At 36.9% G+C, this 26846-nt stretch overlaps 1 protein-coding gene across 1 annotated transcript; it reads left to right on the top strand.

Annotated features, from left to right (window-relative positions):
* The first annotated feature begins 1803 nt into the window (after positions 1 to 1803).
* On the top strand, positions 1804 to 18985 carry LOC137049052 (zinc finger protein 845-like). The gene is made up of 4 exons (XM_067427444.1): positions 1804 to 1873; positions 2463 to 2609; positions 8890 to 9879; positions 17909 to 18985. Exons 2-4 carry the CDS (start codon positions 2525 to 2527, stop codon positions 18868 to 18870), a joined length of 2037 nt encoding a protein of 678 aa, XP_067283545.1. The 5' UTR covers positions 1804 to 1873; positions 2463 to 2524; the 3' UTR covers positions 18871 to 18985.
* The last annotated feature ends 7861 nt before the right edge of the window (positions 18986 to 26846 follow it).

Raw genomic sequence — 26846 nt, 5'->3', positions numbered from 1 at the left:
AGAACACACACAGACTAACAGCAGGCCCTGACAGGAGGAGGACAGAGTAAAGGTACACAGGACCTACAATTTCCACACTTTTATTAGCCCCGGGTCCAGTGGACCCGAACATCCTGTGTGTAATATAAATGTGTAGAGGGGGGTGTACAGTGTGTGGTCATTGAAAATGTGTTCTGATAAATATTCCTCACAGAAAATGAGCCAAGGCCAAGTCTCAGTTTGAAAAAATAATTTATCGTATCATTTTTCTTTCGATAAAAAATGAAAACGGGTCCAACGGACCCGAACACCATACAAGGGTTAAACAACATTGAGGGGGGGTCCTTTATTTCAATTGATCATTATCTATATTTTAGAACAAAACGTATGCAGGGTTGAGGAGTGACACTGTAAAAAATGAATCGTTGGTCTTGTAATTTTCACACCAAAAAAATGAAGGTGATAATTAAAAATAGTCTGAATATTTTTATATATTATTTATAAGAAAATTGAGATTCAGTGTTGTATAAAAATAAAACCAAGAGATACACTTTTCCTTTTTTGCAAGCAATTTTGAGGCTTGAATGATTAAGCTGATAAAATTAAGGAAAAAAGTAAGCTTCCTACACTGAACGTATGTGAGATTCAACACATTCTTCCTGTCGTGTGACTGTGGAATTTCTTTGAATTGTCATGAATTTAATTCTACTTCCTGTCATTCAAATTCAACTTCCTGTGGGGCGAAGTCAAGTCATTTTTCACACGCCTGGTACAGAGAGTTGTTGCAGAAATCGCCACATACATTTATCCTACTTGTACTATAGCTCACTTGGATGTATATAACAGTCACAGTGACTTAAGTTTGTAATTATACATAGGCTTCCTCCATGCTAGCGTTAGTTTAATTGATGGTATTTTAATGCTATAAATAGGTATAGATTTGTTAGTTTTTTCATGGTTAACCTTGTGTTCATAATCATTAAACTAACCATAAATCATTAAAAAACTCATCAAGAATAAACACGTCAATAAGTGCACAATATTGCATGTATTGTTTTTGTATTTAGTATATTTAACTCACCTTTTAAGACAATGATCATGTGCGTTTAGTGGCATCACTCTACAGCTAGGTAGAAACCTTGAATTGAACTAATTTTGACGGTCACGCTAAAAGTGTGCTGTTTTAATAAGGGGATTTTAAGGCTTCGTTTCAGGGTGAAATACATTAAGTGTGTAACAACTACAATTTTGTCTTGTACTCTTGTATTCGACTACTGTTTTCATGTACTGTTTTCTCCTACTGTATAGTAGGTAAGTAGGCATATTCGAACACAACATTAGTATACGCACATCCGAATTTTGCCAGAGATAGTCTCAAACCTACTCTTTAATGAACACTAAGGAGTTTATTGAATAATCTTAGTTGTGTATATTTCAATGTTACACTTTGTCTGATTAATACAATTCTGACAAGTGTTCCTTTACCAAATGAAAAACAATGGACAAATGATGCTTCACAACATCATAACTGTGACGATCCAAACATCTTTTAACAATAGAAAATAAACAATAAGTAATATAAAATATTAAAACATTAAATGACTAAATAAATCAATTATAATTCAAATAAATATTCAAATAATTATACAATTAAATATAAAAACAGAGAAAATACATGTATTTATTTATTTTTACTCTCATTGTGAACTGTACGATTAACTCAACAGTGCGTTAGTACATGTATTCCACCAATACGTTCAACTCTGAATGTTGTCATTTTCTCTACGTAAATTTCTATGCACTATTGGGACTTTGGGACTTTTATTTTGTTTTTGGTATATGACATCATAAGGTCGTGCCGCGCTCCTGCCTGTTGGGATTCGGCTGAAGGAAGGTTGGTGTTTTAAGCGTTTAAAGTGTTTTAAGCGATAACTGTTTAAAGCGAAGCAGAATGAATGGTGTATTATTAAATGTAACACTGCGTTGCTTTATCGAACATTGATCATCGCTGTGTGAGTAAAGTAACATAATGAAACTCCTGAGTAACAGAAGGAGGGTCTCATTTCGCTCTTTATCATTATTCAGTTCAAACATGAATTCAGAGTGCGTCTCAATCAGCTCCCTAGTTCATTAGTCAGGGCACTGATGAGGGAGTCACCCCTTTGACTTATGTCCTGATCAGTGCCCTGTACTAAATATTATTAATAAATAAATATTAATATTAATAAATATTATTGATTTTTTCGCCCAAAAATGTCTGAAATGAATGTATCATGTTTGTGATGCCCTTTAATTTTAAGTTCAACTTTTTATTTGTTACATTTGATTTGTTTCAATTTATACAAAATGGGGAAATGTGTCAAGAACTTGCTGTTGAATTGCAATTTTGAAAGCTATCGTGCTCTTGTCACTGCGCTGAACTACTCAACTAGGAGAGATTTAGATTTATTTTTCTTTCTGTTAATTATTCTTATCTTTAACAGGATAAACACACAATAAAAGCTCCTGTGGAAGCAACTGAGATCCATGTGACACTATTATAAAGATGGCGTTTATTAAAGAGGAGAGTAAAGAAATGAAGATTGAAGAAACATTCATAGTGAAACATGAAGAAACTGAGGAACAAACAGGTTGGTTTCATTCTCAAAGCTGAACTATGACCTAATATTGTGTTGGTCCCCCTTTTGCTACAAAACAGCTCTGACCCGTCGAGGTATGGACTCCACTAGACCACTGAAGGTGTGCTGTGGTATCTAGATGTTAGTAGCAGACCCTTTAAGTCCTGTAAGTTGCAAGGTGGAGCCTCCATGGATCTGACCACATCTCACAGATGCTTGATTGTATTGAGATCTGGGGAATTTGAAATCCAATACATTCACATAACATCCACATGGATGGCAGGACCCAAAGTTTCCCAGCAGAACATTACCCAAAGCATCACACTGCCTCTGCCTGCTTGCCTTCTTCCCATAGTGCATCATGGTGCCATGTTTTCTCTAGGTAAGCCACGCAGACGCACTTGGCCCTCCACGTGATGTAAAAAAAAAATTGGATTCATCAGACCAGGTCACCTTTGTCCATTGCTCCGTGATCCAGTTCTGATGCTCACATGCCAATTGTTGGTGCTTTCGATGGTGGGGGGGTCATCATGGGCACCCTGACTGGTCTGTAGCCATGCAGCCACAAACACAACCAATTGTGATGCACTGTGTATTCTGACACCTTTCAATCAGAACCAGCATTAATTTCGAGCAATTTACAGTAGCTCATCTGTTTGATCAGATCACGTGGGCCGGCCTTCGCTTCCCATGTGCATTAATGTTGTTCCACATACTGTTCTTGAGCTAATTTAAAGGCCACAATAAGTTTGGAGGTCTGTAGCTTTTGACTCTGCAGAATGTTGGTGACTTCTGCGCACGGTGACCCTCAGCATGTGCTGACCGAACACTGATTTTACGAGTTCCTGTTGTTCCCAATTGCTTCCACTTTGTTATAATACAGCAGTTGACCTTGGAATATTTAGTATTGAAGAAATTTCTTGAATGGACTTATTGCACAGGGCGGCATCCTAGCATGGTATCACGCTTCAGTTCACTGAGCTCCTGTGAGCGACCCATTCTTTCACAAATGTTTGAAGAAGGGTCTTGATTTTATACACCTGTGGCCATTGAAGTGATTAGAATGAACTCAATGAATCCTGAATTCAATGATTTACAATATAGTATTTATTTCTCAATTCGGATGTTTCTTTTTTTTGCAACAGGATGTTTTCTATACTAAAATGTAAGTACAATGTATAAGCTATTTTAACGTTTTTTGAAAAGATTGCAACTTGTTTGGGTTGGTTGTTGTTGTAATGCAAATTGATTGGGAAAGCTTTATAGGTTTATTCAAACCCTCTCTTTAGAAGACACCCTTAAGTACAGTGTGGCTAAGCTAGTCGTACTCAAAGGTTATGAGTTAGTCCCAGAGGCCTACAGGCAGCAGTTTCTCTGATTATAATTTCACCAACAGTAATTCTGGATTGCCTCCACCAAACAGTAAATATGAGCTATGTAAATCCTAACACTGAGCGTGATCCGCTAGTGTTTCTTCTGGCTGCATATATTTTATGGTATCTGCCACTGCAACATAGTTCTCTCTGAGACCAGAGTTTGGTGCCGGCCTTCCCATCTTACTGGCAAAATTCTGGTAAGATCACTGGAGGTTAGGATAATGTTATATAGGGTTTTTCCTGCATGGAGAATTACGAGACTGAAGCCTCTGTCTGTTGACAAAACTCCTGTCGTGATGATTAAAAAATAATATCGTCACATGATCCTGCAGCAATTAGGGGTGGGAATCTTAAGGCACTTAAAGATCCGATTCCAATTCTGGGAGTAAAGATCCGATTCCCAAAACAATTCTTAACATGCTTTTTTGGTAACTAATTATCCTGCTGTGCAAATACATTAACTTTACATTTTTTACCAAAATTGGAGTTACTATGCTTTTTGTTTATAGTTAGAATATCTGTTTGGCAGTATTGCCATATTAAAAATTATTATGAAGATTTCTTTCAATATTATTTATTTTATTAACAAAGTTATATCAGGATTAACAAGCTCTGAATGAAACAGAGTAAGCCATACAATTGCAAAGAACAATCATTAAGAATAAACAGTTCTAAATTTACTAGTGTCTTTAAAGGGGGGGTGAAACACTCAGTTTCAGTCAATCTCATGTCAATCTTGAGTACCTATAGAGTAGTATTGCATCCTTCATATCTCCGAAAAGTCTTTAGTTTTATCATATTTATAAAAGAAATATAGGCTGTACCGAGTCTTTCCGGAAAAAACCGAGCGCCTGGAGGCGTATCGTGTGGGCGGAGCTAAAGAATGACAAGCGGGCAAAGCGGTGACGTCCTCAAGCGTGGAGAAACCCATCGCTATCTCAGCTAATACAGATAATGATCCACAATCAAATCTGAGGCAGAAATCAATTGAACAGGAGAAACGGCAACATCAGGATGTTGGTCTCTGTGGTATGTACTGTATTTAGGGACCGGTCAACATTTCTGTGTCTTTACAAGCAGTTTATGAGGACATGATTCGGTTTATGTACTATTGTATGCGACTAGACCTTAGATGTAGCAAGCAAAACGGTTTTGCACGTCAGAGTCAGACTAGTGTAACGTTATACATAGAACAACAATGGAGTAACCGTTAGCGCATTTGAATGACGAAGCACGCGATCGTGTCGTTTACTGATGTTTACTCACACGCCGAGCCAACAGCAGAGACATCTGAAGCAGTTTTACTCACCGGCTGCTTCCAAAGCAGGACCGAACCTTTATCGCTGGGACCGCTCCGTCAAAAACACTTCTTTGGTATGATTTGATGAAGTCCTGTGACAAATGTAGCGCTACCTTCCCGGAATGCTGTGCTGAAGCGTTGAAGTCGCTTGACGTCACCCATAGGAATAAAGTGGAGCGCGGCGCGCGACATAAGTCTTCACGGAGGACTGGATCTGCAGCTGAGAGACTGTTTACAGCGTGCATTTCCTCTCTCTCGCTCTAGTGACGCGCGCGCGCACCCTACCGGGAGAAGAGCCCGTACGGCCCATACAAGGACCTTCCATTCTATTAACGTCAAGTAGACCCATACTCGAAAAAAACTCTCCGAAACTTGTGAGAAACCGGAAGGAGTATTTTTGACACAGAAATACTCTATCAAACGTCCAACCTTAGTTTTTGAAACTTTGTCTATGTTTAGGATGGGAATCCAAGATTTAACAGTGTAAAAAGCTCATTATGCATGAAACAGCATTTCACCCCCCCTTTAAGTCTTTAAACAAAAAAAGTTATTTCAAGTCAAATTTTATTTATATATCACATTTAAAAGCAACAGAGTTACACCAGGTAATCAGGTCTAAGTTTGTCCATTTTATCTTCAAATTCACTCTTCACCACGAGTTTGACTGACAGGTGATCTGACCAATCACATTGCTGAATCTGCCAATTTGTTCGACAAAGCAGTCAGGTGAGATTAACGTTGGTGGACTTGAAAACGGTGTGTACTGACGTTTTTCTGCCGTTGAAATAACGTTATTTTAGTGTACATTCATGTTTATTTTATGCTTATCAATGAACTAGAAGGAAGAGATAATCGGTTCATGAGTAGCTTTAGCTGAGGCTCTAGTGATCACGACATACTAAAAAGACCCGCACAAAACACTATTTGTGGTTTACATTTCTTTAAAAAAGACAACATTTTAAAGTTTAGACTTTTTCATGTCGACAGTAACTTGCTCTGTCCTGTCTGTCGGCGTGTTGTCATTATCCTCTTTGCTCCGCGATGTATTTTCTCTATGTGAGAACGTGTACGTGGACATAGCAACAGTAACTATAGAGGTGGGGCTTTGCAAACGGTCAGCATGCGAATGTTCGTCTATCAACGTGTTTTTCTGTTTGGCCAGTGACCGCGCGCTTGCAGTGGTGAAGCCACAGTTTGATTTGAACACAGAATCGATTCTGAATTTTTGAGAATTGATTCTGAATCGATAGAAAAAGAATCGCAATGCATCGAGCTTTTCTCCCAACCCTAGCAGCAATCACTCCAATATTATAGACCGTTATAGACCATTAAATTAAATTTGACGGAAACTCGTCTTCCCTCCACTGCTTTTGTTCAGCATTCAAACGTAGTTCGGCTACGACAGTCAGCATGTAAAACTCTCCAAGATCATATATTCTCATTATAATAATTTATAAAAGTATTTACACCAAAAGATTTTTCACTCAGCAGGTGTTGATAAGAGTTCTTTGATGCAAGAATGAAATGTTATAGTATATATTACAGAGTGTTTGTCAATGAAGTGTGAGCAGCAGGTCCCAAACGAAAGATTGCTTTTGTGAATGCAGTTTATCAGTGTGCATTTTGAAGTCGACAGTGTCTAGCTACCATTTCTTTTTAAAGGATATGTATCGCTTTTAGGTAAGGATCAGGTAGAAGGGCAGCTGTTAAGGGATAGGGGTGCTGCCCAGTTTTTCGTGTGTGCGGTTGTTTCGCCTTTTTCAGATGAAACATAGGTTGGATCCTTTAGACTTGAACAGAGTTTCAGCATGGAGGTCACGAGAGTAAAAGTTCACCGTATTCATCTGACAGACTTTGTGTCTGGTGTAACGTCCACCCGTCATCCAAAAACTAATTTAATTAAAAAATGTAATTGTTAACTTTGAAATTCACTTAAGCATATGATGTATAGCTTAATTATCCACAATTTAGGATACAGTATTAAAAAAAAAAATCTATCATGTAATCATGCACAAACTGAACGTGACTTGACCATCTCTGAGGAAAGCTAGGTGAGATTTTGCTACAGCAAGAGAGAAGACATTGATGACATGCTTTTCATTTATTTGGCAAAAAAGGAGATTGTGTATTGCTATATCTACAGGATCTTATGTGCCTATTTACCACACAAAGATTGAACTGAAGAATTACCTTGCATTTATGAACTCAATGCGGAGTGCGCGATACCCCATTCCGCGTGCACGTCAAATTTTGTAACTTTGCGTGCGACTCCGCAACTGAAGAAGCACAAGTTCCAGGCGAATCTGGCTGAGCAGGACGTCTCATCACCAGTCCGCTCCCACAACACCTCCACAAATGGACGAGGCGTGCATGCAGTCATTGAGAGAGACGAGGAAAACAAGTGTGCAAATGGAAATGATTGCCTAATTAAACTCTTTTCTTTACTTGGAAACTGATGCATCCTCCTTACCCATCGAAACCCTCACTGAGGTGAAAGTGTCCGTGTGATTACCCCGCCCACTGGATGTCATGACAACAATGTCACGCAGAAAAACGTTAATGTCTCACCCTCACTTTTATTTTAAACCATATCCAAAAAGACATTTAAAAACTAAACTAATGAGTTATAAATTCGACATGCGTTAATCAAAGTAGGAAATCCACATTTTGAATCCCTTACACAACTAGTGCTCTTGAAGTACGAAATGGAGGCGGTCTGGATTAAATTCACTCCAGATCCGGACCGGAGTCCAGACTTTGTCAACACTAGCCTTTATGACAGTGCTTCTCTATGCTACAGAGCACTGTTCCATGTTACCCCATTCTGTTTCAGCATCATTGTTAACCCATGCCACTATTCGGTAACCAGTTTTTACTGACGATTATATGCACAGCTATCAGATACCGGAAGCAGTTCCACTCTGTAAAATCACATTCCGAGCAGTTGTTAAACAATTAACAAAATTCTTTACCACTGTTGGTCTACTGAGAATTGTCCAGACTGATAAAGGGGCTAATTTTCTAACTAAATTGTGTGCTCAAGTTTTTTAAATCACTCAGTATCATTCAACATTGCATATCCAGTGCTTATCACCCAGAGAGTAAGGGGTCATTGAAAAGGTTCCATCAGATCTTAAAAGCAATGCTTAGTAAATACTGCATCGAGACATGGTCTGAGTGTGACAAAGGTGTTCCTTTGCTTTTATTGTCAATCTGTTAAATGGTGCAGGAGTCTCTTAAGTTCAGCCCATCAGAGCTGGTCTTTGGCCATACTGTGAGATGACCACTGAAAATTATAAAAGAGAGAATGTTAGGCATTGAGGACTCTAAGAAAACAAATGTGTTAGATTATGTCAGTAAATTCCATGATTGGCCTCAGAAAATGTGTGCTAGCTTGTGAGATATTGGCTAAAACTCAGAGGGAGATGTAAATGTGGGCCTCCGCACTTTGTGCCATTTTCCCTTCCCGTCCCCTTTTCCCTCCCTGTGCGATGTCCATGGGAATAGGTTCTAGTTGTATGTTGGTTTTGATACTGTACATGTCTAATTGTTTTGTTGTCTGTTGCTTTGTGCCATTAAACTCGTGTTAATTGCCATTTGTCTCTTTTTGCCTTAGACCTGATGGTACTGAAAAAGGAGAGTGAAGTACTGAATCAAATGGAAGAGAGAGATCAATTTAACAATAATTATTTCATAATAAGGGAAAAAACTTTTAGTTGCTCACAGGCTGGAAAGACTTTGTCACGAAAAAAGTCTAAAAATAAGGGAACTAGAAGTAATTTCATCTGCCAACAGTGTGGAAACGGATTCCCTATAAAAAGCAGCCTTAACATCCATATGAGAATTCATACTGGAGAGAAGCCTTTTGCCTGCCAACAGTGTGGAAAGAGATTCACTATGAAAGGAAACCTTACTAAACACATGAAAGTTCATACTGGAGAGAAGCCTTACACATGCCCTCAGTGTGGAAAGAGTTTTCCTGAAAAAGGAACCCTTGATAGGCACATACGAATTCACACTGGAGAGAAGCCATTCACCTGCCAACATTGTGGAATAAGTTTCAACCTAAAAGGAAACCTAACAATGCATATGAGAGTTCACACTGGAGAGAAGCCGTTCACCTGCCAGCAGTGTGGAATAAGTTTCACTCAAAAAGTAAGCCTTAACAGGCACATTGGAATTCACACTGGAGAGTGCCCATTCACCTGCCAAAAGTGTGGAAAGAGTTTTGATCAACATGAAAACTTTCAAGTCCACATGGAAAGTCACATTGGAGAGAAATGCTACACATGCCCTCAGTGTGAAAAGAGTTTCACTCAAAAAGTAAACCTTAAAAGACACATGAGTCTTCACTCTGGAGAGACACTCTACGCATGCTCTCAGTGTGAAAAGAGTTTCAAACGAAAACAACACTTTGAAGACCACATTAGAGTTCACACTGGAGAGAAGCCGTTCACCTGCCAACAATGTGGAATAAGTTTCAAGCAAAAAGGAAGTCTTAATCGGCACATGAGAGTTCACACTGGAGAGAAGCCATTTATATGTGGTCACTGTGGGATCAGTTTTAGATATAAAAAATTGCTTAAATACCACATGAGTATTCATGAATGAGAGAACTGGTTTTATATGTCATGAGCGTGGAATTCATTTCACAGAGAGGAAACACCTCATGTTTGAGAGACTGTATAATGTGCTGATTATTGTGGTATTAAATCACCTTAGACGGCTGAATTCCTAAATAATGTCCAGTGATTTGAGAGGAGTAAAGAAGCCAGCGTCAGAATGTGTCGATTAGCCAAATGAAGAATGAACTAGTTACAATTTTACATGTCAACAGAAGTATACATTTGTATCAACTAAAATACATAAAACTGTGTAGGTCTGCTCAAAATAATAAACAAAATGTAATTTAACAAACAGTCTTTTTGATTCAAAAGATACAGAGATGTGGAGATCTGGTGATAGCAGCTTATCCACAGTCGGGCCAGTGTGAGCCAGGGGATCAACGGGCCGGACAGGGCTAATAGTGCTTTACTAAACCCTCCCTTAACTCTTCTATCTGAAAAAACGTCACTCAACCCCATTATTTCGCCAACAAAGGGAAGAGTTATCAGACTGTAAACTAGAATGATTGCAAAATTAACATTGTAAATGTTTTCATTTTTGTTTTATACTTGATTTAAATTTTGAATTTAAAACCCAAGTGTAAGTTTAACCACAATTTTACAATAAAAATTATTCATTGATAATAATTAATTAATTTGTGTCACTGCACAGTAATCGTACAGAAATAGTGTTCTACCAATATTTCACAAAAGAGGAAGGACACGTACTTATCCAGTCACGTCTGTTTCTATTTATTTGTAGTCACAGGACAGCACAAAACTGGGGCTTTAGTCCAAAAGCACATTAAAACATTATCATATGTTTACTTCACATTTCCTTAGAAAGAATGGTAATTCTCTAATTTTCCAACCATCTGAGGAGCTTTGAGTGCTCTCTCCAGTCCCAGTTTAGTGTTATCTTTTCAGCCAGAGAATCAGAGGGAGCTCTCAAAAGAAAAAACAAGAGTTACAACGGAGGAGGCTATATTTTATGACTTATGCACAGCAAAATATGCATATCAGGCAGTCAGGTATAAACAGACAAGGTTTGTTGACAGATAAAATTGGGAACCAAATAAATACACAATTGTGATATTAGTGTTTTGTATTGCATATCAATATATTTTTGTCTTTTACGGTGATCCACATATCGGTGGATCCAGAATCCACATCAGATCACAAAGTTATTTCACACTCTCACTGTTGAGTTTTGGGTTCAAATGACTTTAAAAATCAAGCTCCGGAACTTTTTCAATTTCCTTATGTTCTCTACTGTCTCAATTCAAGCCGTTCGACTGTGTGATGTCACACGTTCGGACACCCCTCCCACGATTGTTAATTGACATCAGCGTTTCAACACCTGCCCTGAGCGTCCGCTCGTGACCCTCATAATAGTCCGCCATTGTTGATACGCTGGAGCAGAATGCCGTCCAAGCAATTGTTGTGTTCTGTTCTTGGGTGTAAATCTGAACCGTTGAAGACGCAGTGGCTGAGTTTTGTTTTCTTCGATGCTTTTATGTTTGCGTGAACCGCAAAGCATTTCTCACCAGACTGTTTATAACCGAGGGTCAGAATAAAGCAGGTTTTGCTAAGAAGCTGCTCCTGAAATACGGATCGGTACCAGCATTTCATGTTCCTGCTGCACCTCCAGAAGAAGTGAGTGTAGTTTGAAACGCTTGCATGCTTCATGATGAATGCAGCTTAAATTTACAGGGTAAGTTAATTTACATTACGGCATGCTTTCTTTGTATGACGTTCTCAATATAATTCAGAATCCCATGTTTATAATGGTTATGTAAGGGATAATGCAACCTAGCCGGTTGTTATCGCAGAATAAACCCAGACAGAGTGATCAGGATGCGAAGCGGAGGGGTCTCACTTCACTCTGAAAGGCTTTATTCTGCGATAACAAATGGCTGGGTGTACATTATCCCACTTATTACATGGCTAATTGTCTCACGTAAATTAGACACAAAATATTGTCTTGAGTTTAAATATTTTATTAGTACTTACGCAAAGCTTCCGCCAAGAAAAATGGTTCCAAACTGCTATAAGCCTTTATCTATGGCTGAAAAGATGTTTTTTTTGTTGTTTTTTTAACATATATGTTGAAATTAATGCTGAAATGCATAATTTACCCATAATTTAAAATTAGCCAATGATTTACCCACCCTCACATCATCCTAGGTGTAGGAGTCATATTTAAAAAGTCCTGGCTAATCCAAGCTTTGGCAATAGTTGTAGCTTTTTTTGAAGCCCATAAAAAATGCATCTGTTCGTCAAATAACGTGCTCCACGCGGCTTTGGGGGCTTCTAAAGCGAAAAGAGTTGAAAGTGCCTTCTCGCAATTCCAGATATACGTCCTTTAAACTGCAAAGCTGAAAAAAAAGTTTTTATTGCCATTAGCTGTAACACCAATCTGTCAATGAACTAAAGTATACATCAGTAAACACATAGCATTCGTATCTCACTACGCTAACATTACCCTGTCAGTACATACAAAGTGACATTACATACACCAACCATTCAGAAACGTCCTGTTTGAGCCTTTAATTGTCGAATTTCGTTGGAGCTGTCATCTTGTTCCGGGTCCGACTCCAGTTCAAATTGATACGGTTGCACATATGGGTCCTCAGAGACTCCCATCGCCATTCTTTCCCCTCTACTGTTGTCGCCCCCACAGAACAGAGGGGCGGAGTGAGCAAAGCTCATTAGCATTAAAGACAAATGCACTGAAATGGCTAGCTGAAAAAAAGAGCTGTTTTTTACCAGGTGAAATGAGTGTTTTCTCACAATAACAATAGATTTTAATTAAAGTATATTACAAAGTTTTAATTTAGACCCTAAAAAATGTACAAAAATGGGACCTTTTGACCCCTTTAAAGTTGGTATGAAATGTAAGTCGATATTGTGCTTTTCTCCTTATGTTGGCATATCCGAGTGAAACGGCTTCTGAAATGAGAAAAAATGTCGTATGGGGCTTGATTTCTTCCTTCGAAATCATTTGATTAGATCATTTGATTAGGAATTAGGAATTGATTAGATCGTTGGGAGTTGCTAACAAAATGGAGGCAGATTGGGATTGCACTCAGCTGTGGAGGATTACTCTCCACTGCCCAACGATGTGAAAGATGATGAGCATGTACATTTTCCAGAAAAAAATCACCCCACATTTATATGAACCACTGACTCCCTCGAACCAAGAGAAGGAGCGAGATCAGATGGCTGATAGTCAAGTTCACTCTTGAGAGCATCTCGATGTTTCCAAATGGTAACATTTATTTTCTAAATCTAGTTATTTACCTTGACTGTCATAACAATAACCAGGATTAATCGGCTTTACAGTTACCAACAAAAAGGTACTACTGGTATTTGTTTGCAATATTGTTGAATGACCATTTTAATTACCACTTATACTGTCCTTTAGGTGTTCCTGTGGCTTCTAAAAGAATATGGCCACTGGTCCAGAAAAACTGTTGTAGGGAGATTAGGCAGGTTTGTGCAGGATCACCTACAGTACTCTTTGTGTACTATTTATTTCTGTGTGTGTGTGTGTGTGTGTATATATATATATATATATATATATATATATATATAGGCTGAACGATTAATCGAAATCTAACCACATTTGTGATTTAGCTTGTGTGCGATTATGAAAGCTCAAAGGCTTGCGATTTTAATTAAATGCCCAGTGTGTCAGTGAAGAGCGGCTCTGTGTTCAGGAGGAAACGATGCTCCATCTGAAAGCACTGCGAGTTTAAGTCACTTATAACGTGCGTTTGAAAGAGCAACACGTGTCAAATATCTTCACAAACTAGAAATTCGAAGCTTCGTATCCCACAGATGCAAATGGAAGTGAAAAACTTATTGAAGCTCAAAACTATGACGCTTCACTTGTAAAATGCTTTAATTTGGCTTGCAAGCCTGCACTAAACAATTTGTCAGTTTGTGGTCCCTTCTTTTTTTCCAACGTGATCTCATGAAAATACGTGAGTATTTTTACGTTAAGTGTGATTCTACTACACGTACATTTACTAACGTTTTCACACACAATAAAACGTACAATACTGACTTATTAACAGCACTAAAATGTACATTATTGACGTATTGACAGCACTAAAATGTAAATTATCGACGTATCTGTTAACGTGTAAGCAGCCAGCCACCGGCTCCCATAAATCGTGGCATTAATATTGTTTATTTTATATCCAATAGTCACATCAATACATGTTTTCAGTCACATTTATTAAATGCATTTTACTAAGTTAATCAACCTAATATAAAGTAACAGAAATATAAAATAACATTTTGTCACTCTCGTGACATCACTACAAACTCATTTCGGGTGACTAGATAATGTTAAAAGAAGACTGAATTTTAAAACCGTCAGATGAATAACATTCTTGCCAACCATTTTGTAGTATTTAGCTTGTTGTTTGCTGTCAGACATAAAAAGGCATTTTCTCCTATTCAGCAACTGGCGATCACAATATACACCAAAACACAACATCAATTCACAAAACGCAACACTTTATTCGTTTGCTGTAATCCAAATCGTTAGAATCCATATGTTTGCGAGAAACAAATCTAAAATTGAGCCCGGTGATCTTCATCTCCATTAGTCTTCATCTCCTCTCAGTAGCGCGACGGCAAACATCAAATCTCGCGCTCGTAAATTCAAATTTAAAAAACGCGCCCTCATGAAGCGTTACGACATGATTTACGGCAGTGGCATCGAACGCTCATTGGCTCTCGCCTGCTTCGTCACAGATTTTGACATGTCGTGTTTCAGTCGATTGTATTTGAAATGGGAAACGCGCAACTTCACGGAGAGAAGCCGGATTAATATTTTCATTGATTAATAGCTAACATTCTGCTCTGTACCTCATACAAAACTATTAACGTTATATACCACCAGAGAGGACTGCGACTGCAACACATCTTCATTTGAACTACTTTTGGTACCGCTTTTGACATTTTTGCAATAAATAAATTATTGTGAGTACACTGGTCTGTCTGTTATGCTTTGATTTATAACAGTACGTTGATTTAATAAATGCAAATGGGTAGGTTTAGGGGTAAGTGTAGGATTAGCCGTTCAAAATATTTTTTTTAATGCTATATTGTTACCAAAATCGTCATTTTCCAACGTTTTACCTTTTATTTTCTTTATATTCTGTATTAAATTGGTAGGTTTAGGTTTTGGGTAGTGTTAAGGGATCGTAGATTAATCAATAAAATGGTCAAAGGGAAATTATATAGATATCTTAATGATATAACAAAACAAAAAAAAAAAATGTTTTTACCAGAATAAAGTTTTGTATTCTTAAAAAAAAAGATTTCATGATGGATTCGTAAATATTTCACGTTTTTTTAGCTGTAAAAATGTAATAATACTACGTTTAAATGTTGCAAATACGTCTATATTTTACATTTTAGCACTTCTCCAAACGTACTAAGACGTACGTTTAGTCTCTTTGAAAGTAACGTGTTAATACCTACGTATTAAGGATGAGACCAGGCTGTTTTTTCATGAGCAGGTACTGTCATTGGAATACAATCATTTGCTGTTGTCGGGACACTTAGGGGTGATAAAAACGTACAACCTTGTTTTACAGCATTTTTTTTTTTTTGGTATGGTTTGAAGTGTAATGTGGTACAGTATTGCAAGACTTGTCATTGTTTGACAGTATGCTGGGAAACTAAACCCAAGTTAATCCCAGTTCTTGTCATAGGCAAACCTTTTGAGCATGTGATATTGAATTGCGTTTTGTTAGTTCATTGTTTGTAATTTGTTTTGTGACATCAAAACAAATCACAAACAATGAACCAATCATTCCTTGACAACAGCATTGACTCAATTAAAGAAGGAAATATAGTACATAAGTAAAAAGAGTGGAAAGAAAACACAGCATTATGTGAAAATCAAACAATACAAAAGCAAATAAGTAAAAAGTTCAGTACTGATCAATTAGTTTTTAATGCATCCAGATATATGCTAACAGGTGTTCAACTTTGTAAGATGTCCACTTTCAGTTGGAGTTAATTCCATATTCCATCATAAATAGATGCAAGTTTGCTATCCACTGGGCCATTGTTGTAGAATGTGGCTTCGAACAATTAATTGTTAATGTTTTTTGTGCACTTAATTTGAGAACATGCAAAATATCTCTTATTTTTGCTGCACCAATCCTGGGTTATATCCCTTCAAGCAATCTCAGAATATATTTGTGTGGTCTTTTGCCTTCCCACTCTCTTCAGCTTCCAGACCATTAAGATTTTGATATCATCAATTATGTACAAAAAAAAATGTTTTCCAGCCAAACTCTTTCCAGTAGTGACTATTGATTTCTTTATGACATTCTGCACATATACTTTTTCATGCCTCGTCCTCAATAACAGTTCAGACCCCACTTTGTGTATTTATGTAGTGTGTTATCTGTTGAGTCAAGCAGATTTCTGCTATATATGTGCGACATGTCTTTTATGTAAAAGATATTGCTTCTTTATAGCAATGAAATGCTGTGCTACTGGGACTTCCATAATAATTTCCTTGTCTTTATGAGTTGCAATATAATTGACGATTATCTGCTCAGCAACCAGATACCCGAAAGTAGTTCCACCCCATAAAATAACATCCTGAGCAGTTGATAAAGTTCTTTACCCCTTTTGGTCTACCGAGAATTGTCCAGACTGTTTCGGGGGCTACTTTGTGTGCTTTTTAATTTGTTAAGTTTTAAGTTTTAAATTAAGTTTTAAATTTGCTTAATTAAACAGCGCATATCCAGTTCTTATCACTCAGGGTCATTGGAAAGGTTCTGTCGGATCTTAAAAGCAATGCTTAGGAAATGCTGCATTGAGATATGGTCTAAATGTGGGATGAAGGTGTTCCTTTGCTTTTATTCTCAATCTGTGAAATAGTGCAGGAGTCTCACAATTGCCCATGGGAATAGGATCTAGTTGTACGTTGGTTTCAGGGTTTCTGCAAGTCAAATTTAAGACTTAGTAAGACCGTTATGAATCAAATTTAAAACGTATATCACAATAAAACATTAAAGAAAAGGAAAAAAAAAGAGAAAAAAATATATATATTGCACACACACACAAAGCCCACAAAGTATTGTATTACCAAGCTGTTGCCAATAAAATTAAATCATTTGCACTGCAAAATTACAACTGCAAAAAATAATGTTATGAGATTAATGTTTTACATTTTAATAAACCTATACACACATAATAAATGTTTAAACACATACTTTAAATACACTAAACCACCAGTAGGTTGCGGTAAGTCACTTTTTATTGGTTAAAAGCGCTGTAAAGAAACAAAATGCAAAGAGTTGCTTGGAAAACGCTGAATAGCTTACCTCTGTTGTGATATTTGTTTGCAACTATTTTCGTTGGTGAAACTGAACAAAAAAGTCAATATTGTGTTTAAAATGTAAATAACTACATTTATACATTGAAAATAATGTATCTCCCTTGTCGTGGTATATTATTTAACTATAGGCCTATATCAGAAATAAACTAAGATGTTGAATTTTTGTGAATTTCTTTACTTTTGCCGATACGCTCATTTTATATCTCAATGAAAGTTTCTCAGTCAGGCAGCGTGAGCCTCAAAAACAGCATTGATACCACAAATACACTATCCGTTATCTATCGCTGAATTGTGCTGAATGCAATAAAATCAGAAGAATCATTCTTGTGATCTGATGCTGCCATTTTGTGTAAAACTTGCATGAACCCATTTAAACTAGTTAGGAGGCTGGTCACCGCTCTCTGATGACTACGAGAGTGACTAAAGTTAATGCGGGGGGAAATCTGCGGTTTCTCTAATGATAACAGTCACTGTGTCCGTCAGACTGGACAAATTTTCCCAGTAATGAGAGCAAAAATATTTAAGACCTGAAATTAAATCTGAAATTAAGACTTTTTAAGGACCTGCAGACAGCCTGTGGTTTTGATAGTTTACATGTCTAAATGTTTTGTTGTCTGTTGCTTTGTGCCATTAAACTCGTGTTAATTTGCATTTGTATCTTTTTGCCCTAGACCCGACGGTGGTGCAAAAGGAGAGTGAAGTACTGAATAAAATGGAAGAGAAAGATCAATTTAAGAATAATTATTTTATAACAAGGGGGAAATCTTTTAGTTGCTCACAGGCTGAAAAGACTTTGTCACGAAAAAAGTCTAAATATAAGGGAACTAGAAGTAATTTCATCTGCCAACATTGTGGAAATGGATTCTTTCTAAAAAGCAGCCTTAAAAGGCACATGAGAGTTCACAATGGAGAGAAGACTTACACGTGCCCTCAGTGCGGAAGGATTTTCTGTAATAAAGGACATTTTAACGTCCATGTGAGAATTCACACTGGAGAGAGCCCTTTCACCTGCCAACAGTGTGGAAACAGATTCGCTCTAAAAGGAAACCTTAACCGGCACATGAGAATTCACACTGGAGAGAAACCCTACACCTGCCAAAAGTGTGGAAAGAGTTTTGCTGAAAAAGGAAGCCTTGAAAGGCACATGAATATTCACTCTAGAGAGAAGCCTTACACCTGCCAGCACTGTGGAAGGAGTTTCAACCTAAAAGGAAACCTTAATAAACACATGAGAGTTCACACGGGAGAGAAGCCGTTCACCTGCCAGCAGTGTGGAAGAAGTTTCACTCAAAAAGTAAGCCTTAACAGGCACATTGGAATTCACAATGGAGAGTGCCCATTCACCTGCAAACAGTGTGGAAAGAGTTTTGATCAACATGAAAACTTTCAAGTCCACATGGGAAGTCACATTGGAGAGAAACGCTACACATGCCCTCAGTGTGAAAAGAGTTTCAAACGAAAACAACACTTTGAAGACCACATTAGGATTCACACTGGAGAGAAGCCATTCACCTGCCAACAATGTGGAATAAGTTTCAAGCGAAAAGGAAGTCTTAACAGACACATGAGAGTTCACACTGGAGAGAAGCCATTTACATTGGTCACCCGGTGAATAAAAAAGTGCTTAATACCGCATGAGTATTCAGGAATGAGAGAACTGTTTTTTTATATGTCATCAGCGTGGAATCTGAATCTTACAGACAGGAAACACCTCATGTTTGAGAGACTATAATGTGCTGATTATTTTTACGGTATTAAATCACCTTAGACGACTGAATTCTCAAATTATGTTGTGATTTGAGAGCAGTAAAGAAGCCAGCGTCAGAATGTGTTGATCAGCCGAATAAAGGATGTTACAATTTTACATGTAAACAGAAGTAAAAATCAGTATCCCATTACATACATAAAACTGTTTAGGCCTGCCCAAAAGAATAAACAAAATATAAAATAACAAGCCGGCTTTTTGATTCGAAACATCGTACATAATTAAAGTGGTTTTACCAATATTTCACAGAGGAAGGACACATTTTATCCAGTCACGTCTGTTTCTGTTTATTTGTAGTCACAGGACAGCACAAAACTTTGGGGCTTTAGTCCAAAAGCATGCACATTAAACAGTTCCCATATGTAAACGTCACATTTCCTTAGAAATAATAATAATTTCTGTCATTTTTCCATCATCTGAGGAGCTTTGAGTGCTCTCTCCAGTCCCAGTTTAGTGTTATCATTTCAGCCAGAGAAACAGAAGGAGCTCTCAAATTAAAAACAGGAGTTATGATGGAGGAGGCAGGAAAATATGGATGTCAGGCAGTCCGGTATAAACTACTGAGACAGACTGTATTGTCAGATCAAATATGAAACCAAATAAATACACAATTGTGACTTGAATGTTTTGAATTGCATTTATTTCTGTCTTATACGGTGATCAGAATCCACATTGGATCTCAGTAAGTTATTTCAAACCCTCGCTGCTGTCTGAGTTTTGAGTTCAAATGACTTTAAATGTCTTTCTATCAAGCTCCGGAACTAGCATGCCTGTTTTTGACCTGTCAGTGGAAACAGCTAATGATGAGCGGGAAAGAAGGTTCTCAGTCCTAATAAGACCAATAGTTTCAGGGAAAAGTCCACTTAATGAAGGGGAAGCGAGATGATAGATGATGATCCACAGATGCTGTGTGATCTTTACACTGGAGCTTGAACTGGAACTTGAACTCTGGGGTAATGATCTGCTGGATTTGATGCGATGACAACACTAGTTTAATCCGTGAGGCGTTTAGCTTGGTGTGTTCAGCTTGTGTAAGTGTGTGCGGTAAGCATGGTTAGCGTGATGAACATCATTCTATAATAAAACAAGGTTCAATTATTCTCTGATAATGTGTGTATAATTTGTTATAGTCATTATCACTTAACATGGCTAAATGTGAACACTGCAAATAGGGCTGTATACCTTGGAGAACCTGGCGATACGATACATATCTCGATACACAGGTCACGATTCGATACATACCTCGATACAGAGCTGTCTCGATACGATTTAATACAATGTGAAAATTCGATACGATTCAATAAAAATACAAGGGCCAGAGTTAATTAGTTAATGCTGAACACATTTACTCAACAAACAGAACTCTGCATTTTTCTTCAATTTATGGAAGACAAAAGTGCATTATAACAGTGCATTTTGCTTAAATATTTGCAACTTTAAGTGCTCTGATTAATTGTACACAAATTGTATTAATCTGGAAATTACCACAAGTCAACATTTAACTTTCCAATGGTAACAGTCTGAGCTCACACAAGCACAACATCTTATTATTTCGCTTATTCTTGTTATATCTTCTTATAATTCATTTGTTGTGACACCATGTACTGCCATAAAATATTTCACTATGAAATCACTTAAATGCTACATCTTGCTTTAACATTTGGCACAACAACAAATCTAATCTACCTCATAACTGGATGGATTTTTAAAAATCTTAAGGCTAAACCAGGTTTGTCCTCAAAAAGGCAGGTTGAGAAAAGGATAATCTTGGTACTGCTAGCTTTGTCCTATGATGACGGATAGGATAACTCACGAGCACCTCCCGACCTTAAGACACTGCTGTCAACATTGAACATTGAAAATAAGGGAGATTTCCCGGAATCCATCCCCAAAATAAGGGATTTTTTTTTTTACACGATTCTTGTCCACAAACTAAAAAAAAGAAAAAAAAAAAAAGAAGCACTAATCATAACAGTCTAAAGAGTTTATAACTACACAATATATATTAAGCACAATGTTATTGACATTATGCCAGAGCTGCCTTGGTCTATTGTCTGTGATGTTTGTTTACTGTAATATTTACCAGTAAAGAGTATAGCTTTTTTTTATACATGATTCTTATACATGATCCCACAAACAAAACAAAAAAAGCACTGATCATTAACAGTCTAGAGTTTATATCTATTAAAGAATGACAGACCAATGTATATGTTTGAAGTGCTTTATTTAGGAACAAATTAACATTACTTACACATTTTCATTTGCTACATGTTTTAGCTTAATGTTGGGGGACAGAATGAGAAAGTATGGTGGCCCAGTAGTGCAGCCGTACCAAATTAAACCACAGCACAACGGAAATGCTCCCGACCACTAGGGGGCTCTCAGAGTGCGGTAAAGTTAGTTTTCCCTGCCATTGTTCTATAGATTGGCCAGTCTTACAAAGATATAAACACTACGATCAGTTTCAAGTGTGTATATCGACATGAAATATCAATTCAAAATCACCTACAGGCATTATAGCTGCATATTTATACTCGTGAACGCTTTTTCACGCTGTCAGGCGCTTGATGCCCAAGGGAACGTCTGCCAATTCCACCATGCAGTTGAAACATATTTGTATGAATTAAAATTACTTTAACATTTAAAAACAGACATGTTAAAATTCCACAGCTTGGTTGTATTGTAAAAAAAAACTGACTCAAAAATGCACAACATTGGAATTTGAACATTTAAACAAAAGTAATTTCAATTCATAAAATTATACGTTTCAACCACTTGGAATTGGCGGACGTTTTCTTGGGCATCAAGCGCCGTGATAGCGAGTAAAAGCGTTTTCGAGTATACATATGCAGCTATAATTCATGTATGTGATTTTGAATTGATATTTCATGTCGATATACAATGGTTACACACTTGAAACTGATCATAGTGTTTATATCTTTGTAAGACTGGCCAATCTATAGAACAATGGCAGGGAAAACTAACTTTACCGCACTCTGAGAGCACATCACACTCATTTATTTACTCTACTACTCTAACTTGAAGTTTTCCCGCCTTAGATTGTAAAAAAAATACTGATTTTTTTTTCCTCACTACTTACCTTTTCCCTCTTTCTCCCGCCCGCCGCTGCAACTGTCTTCTTCTTCGATAGTAAGCTACTGTCTGTATACTGCCACCTGCTTGACTGGAGGTCTAGCAACCCAAGTGCAAAAGCCACTTCACACAGCATAGACCGTTAAAAGCTTCAGACACAGATGTAGTTGCGTGTTCTGAGTTAACACAATCAGAGCGTAAAAAACGGGATATTTTACGGGAAAATACTAAAACGGGAAGACAGCGGGAAAAGAGCTAAAATACGTGAGAAACCCGGGAAAAACGGGAGGGTTGACAGCTATGCCTTACGATCATTTTTAAACATGTTTAAAAAGTTCGGGGAGTCGGCCCGATTTTTTCCGGCTGATATATTTTTATATGGCTGTCCCCTATTGCCAAATCATGCACAAGCACTTCACATAGGCTCAATCTATGAGTATTATTAGCTCAGTGGCTGCAAACATAGGCTACAGCGTTCACACACACACACACACACTTTCTCTCTCTCACGTGCACCCTTCTCTCTCCCTCTGGTTGTTTCGGGTAAAGGGAATGGCTACTGTTGTCTGCTTTTCAACAAATCATTTGCACACATATTTTTTCTTTATTTTTTTTGTATCTGAAGCTATAGCAGCAACATTGAAAGCTCCGGTGTCTGTGTTTAACACAAAAACTCGTGTGATCGCGGCCAGCTCGCGGTGCAAACTGTCGTGCCGTGTACCAGCTGATTTGATGCGATGATCAAATTGAATGACTCGTAGCGTCTGCAATATCTCACGACCTCCCGAGTGTCCGAATTCGCACAGTGTACGCTCGCTGTATTACCGGTGTAGCATATAGAAGCCTGGCAATGCTTGCAGATTGCATTTGTTTTATCGATCCCTTGGTTTCCTTCCTTTGCGTGTGTCCAAGCATCTGCCTTTAGGGACAACTGCGCTTCTAAAATCTTCAACATTTTCCATGAGTTTTTTTTAACTCGCGGGTGTCGCTGCGCCCCCTAATGGCTGGGGGGAGTATCGATACTAAAGGCTATAATATCGATACTGTATCCTTTTTCATTATATCGGTATGTGGGTCAATGACGAATAAGGTTTTCAAGATCATTTTTTATTTTTTTTAAGCAAAATGGTTTTAAAATGCATTTTTATGTCCAAACAAATGTTTGATGTTGCTTCATATTGGTTTTACAGCTTTTTAGGCAGCATTTATTCATTATTAAACAAGATTTCTGATTTTACCACCCAGAAAATGTCAGGTGGTGCGACCATATATTAATTTAAATAAATATACATTTAATGTACTTAGCACTACTGAGAACTTGTAAATATCAGTCCTTGTAGTGTCTTAAATGCATATTGCATTATAAATTCCCCTTTCATTTCTTTATTTGTTGTCTTTTTTATTCCAATTCATATAAATGGCTACTTTTCTATGTGTTCAAACACCAATTTTTCGATAAGGAGTTTTTATTTTTGTTTTTAATTGTTAAAATGATTTGTATATGTTATATAAAGTTTTATAGTTATATTTCTTACTTTACTTTACAATTGCAGTGGAAATTGATACATTTAAATGAAAATATGCTGGTTGCACCACCTGACCATGACCGGTCGCACCACCTGACGTTGTGATCAATAATGATTGATATTCACAAGATAAAAGTAAAAATGTCAATGCATTTTATTCTGGTTTCAATTGCCTTTATTTTAATCCTCAGACCAATTTATGTAACTCAGTAATATAATAATATTTCATTAACAAGAAGTGCAAAACAATACAGACAAAACCTCAGGGAACAAGTTAAATAAATGAAAACATCTTTTATATGGAACTAGTGCAAATATTGGGCCCAGAATCTATCAATCTATTGTTCATTCAAATAGATACATTAGTAACAGTAAGTCAAGATAAAAATAAATAAATTAAAACATTTGATTATCGATTCTTTAGAACGTCTCCGTTACGTATGTAACCCTCGTTCCCTGAAGGAGGGAATGGAGACGTACGTCGAACGTGACCAATTGAAAGGGAACTAGAAATTTAAAACATTTCTATTATTAACATGTAATAACTGTGTAATTACCACAAAACATAACATCTTAACTTGAGTTGTAATCTATCTAGATATACACAAAACCTTGCTTTTCTTTTGGCAAGGTACTCTGCCCTTGCAACTGGATCACTTTTTAAAGGTGTCATGAACTGGCTTTTTTATTTTTATTTATACTGTTGTCTGAGGTCAACTAATGATGTTCGTGTCCGATCGATGGATAGAAGCACAAACTGCACACACACACACACACATGGATGTGCTTATTATTCTGTAGAGGCGTGTTTCATCAGTCGATGATGTCATGATGAAGCACAAGACCGTTTGCTGGGCCTGGTGTTTATAAAAGCTTTTCTTTGACTAACAAGGAAGTTTTTAGCTCTGAAACTTACAGGATATTCTTATATTATCTTATTCTTATATCTTATATCTTTTATATATCAAAGGCTCAAGGGAAAGCTGATTTCTCAGTTCATCACCCCTTTAAATGAGCTCTATGTTGTGCTCTTTTCTCCTTGCTTGATAATGGCATCTACAAAAACAAATGAAAAAAAATATTAATTTAAAGATGCATTATGCAATTGTTTTATTATCAGTGTTGGTTATTCTTGAAGAATATGATTTTTAGATGGACAATGTGCTTAAATGGTTACCCATACCATCATAAAATAATATATATATATATATATATATATATATATATATATATATATATATATATATATATATATATGTAGATTGCACCGTTAAACAACTTACTATCTTACAGAAAGCTTTATACATTTATTCAAATGTATTTAATATATTCAAAAACATGAATTAACATGACTTTTTTCAGTTCGTTTAACTCCTATTCTGGTCGCGACACCTGACATATTGGTCGCACCACCTGACATTTCAAACTCAATTCAAATCTAACAGGCATTAGTTTGGACACCTATAAAAATGTTTGACCATGTGCTCAAGGTTATACATAATTTTTTTTAATCAAATACACATTTTAATAATAACAACACATTTTCAAAGTTTTCCAGGGGTCATACCGCCTGACATGATAAGTTGAATCAACCTCATCATTACTCAAAAATGTCAAATTATCTAATATTTATGGGAGGGTGACTAACCTTGTTACTGCATCAAATGGGTCCTCTGGGGTCTTTTGTGTAATGTCATATGCTGTCACATGGTTTTCTTAAAGGAACATTGTATAAAATTGCGTTTTTATGTCGGTCGCCCTCCCTGACATTTGGAGAAGTCAATTTTTCGGACAAAAGTTTTTTAAGTGTTAAAATAGTTTTGAAATAGGACTGATACACCATTTTCGCTCATTTATAATGACTTTAACATAAAATCATGCCAAACTATTTAATTAAGAATTTTAATGACAAAATTAACCTTTTTATTGCAGTTTTGTTCTCTGGTTGCAGGTTCGGACGGTCGCACCGCCTGACATTTTTGGTCTTTCAAACACCAAAACTCAAAAACATCAATTGAATATCAATAAAATGAAAAAGGTTTCTTATAAAGGAGATATTGTAGATCAGTTTGATATATGACATGTATTTATTAAAATTATGTTTAGAAAAATAAATCATTTGGACACAAAAAATACATGTCATGTCATTGACCCATGTATCTAAGAATCGATATTTTGAGCACACCCCTAACTGCAAATGTGTAATAAATACAGAATATTACTGCTATTCTTGTACAACCAAATAAACATTTTAATAATATATCTAATAGCGTCTCCATGCCCTAGGCCAGTAATATACATAAAACACACCCAAACTCACTGCCCTTACAAATGATTCCTTCAGTTTTTTTAAAATGCTGCATTCACACAAAATGCGAATTAAGCATCTAAATTGCATCTATCGAGTCTAGTTGGGCACTTGAACATTTCTAATCCATTCGCGTGAATAAATCGGCCATTTGAAGCGAAATAGACGCGCGTTCGAGGCGCTCCAGGAGCTGTGCTTGGATGACGGCCGCTTTCAGCAATACTTCTGCCGGTCCAGTGCTCATGTTCAGACTTACCAAGTTCAAGGACGGGAGGACACAAGTCCGGTGTTTCTTAACGCAGCACGAACAGACGCCAAAGTTTCGATTTTTCAACTCGGGCGTCAGACGCAAATTCACTTTAAACGTGCAAATGCACAAAAAGCACCAACTCGATGCGCGAATGAGGCGAAAAGGCTTCCTTCACGCCACAGGACTTCCAGACACTATTCACATTTGGTATGAACGCAGCATTAGAAGTAATACAGCAGTTTTTGCTATGTAGAAAATTTCTCTATTACGGCAATACAGCTGAAGTATAACTAAAATAATACTTCAACATAGCTGTGGTAGTACTACATTATACAACTAAAATACAATTACAATGAATTAAGGTATAAACTAACAGTAAATGTCTTAAACTGCAATGAAACAAATGTATTTTTACATTTCTTTAAACTTTAAATAACAGGCTGAGAGTTTAACAAAAAGTATGTGTTTAATTACAAATCATGCATTTTTTCCCTTTCCCCATTTTATTCAGGGATGTTTAATGTTTACTGTTACACATCGGTTTCAATGTTGACAGAAGTTTTGTGTTTTGTGATCTCATAGAGCGAGATGGATTGTAGGTCGATAGTAGATCATTTAAATACACAGGAGCTAAACCGTTTAGGAA

Source organism: Pseudorasbora parva, chromosome 20 (genome assembly GCF_024679245.1).
Source record: "Pseudorasbora parva isolate DD20220531a chromosome 20, ASM2467924v1, whole genome shotgun sequence".
Lineage (NCBI taxonomy): Eukaryota > Metazoa > Chordata > Actinopteri > Cypriniformes > Gobionidae > Pseudorasbora > Pseudorasbora parva.
The sequence above is the reverse complement of the archived record's forward strand: the minus strand, read 5'-3'. Positions and strand labels throughout refer to the sequence as shown.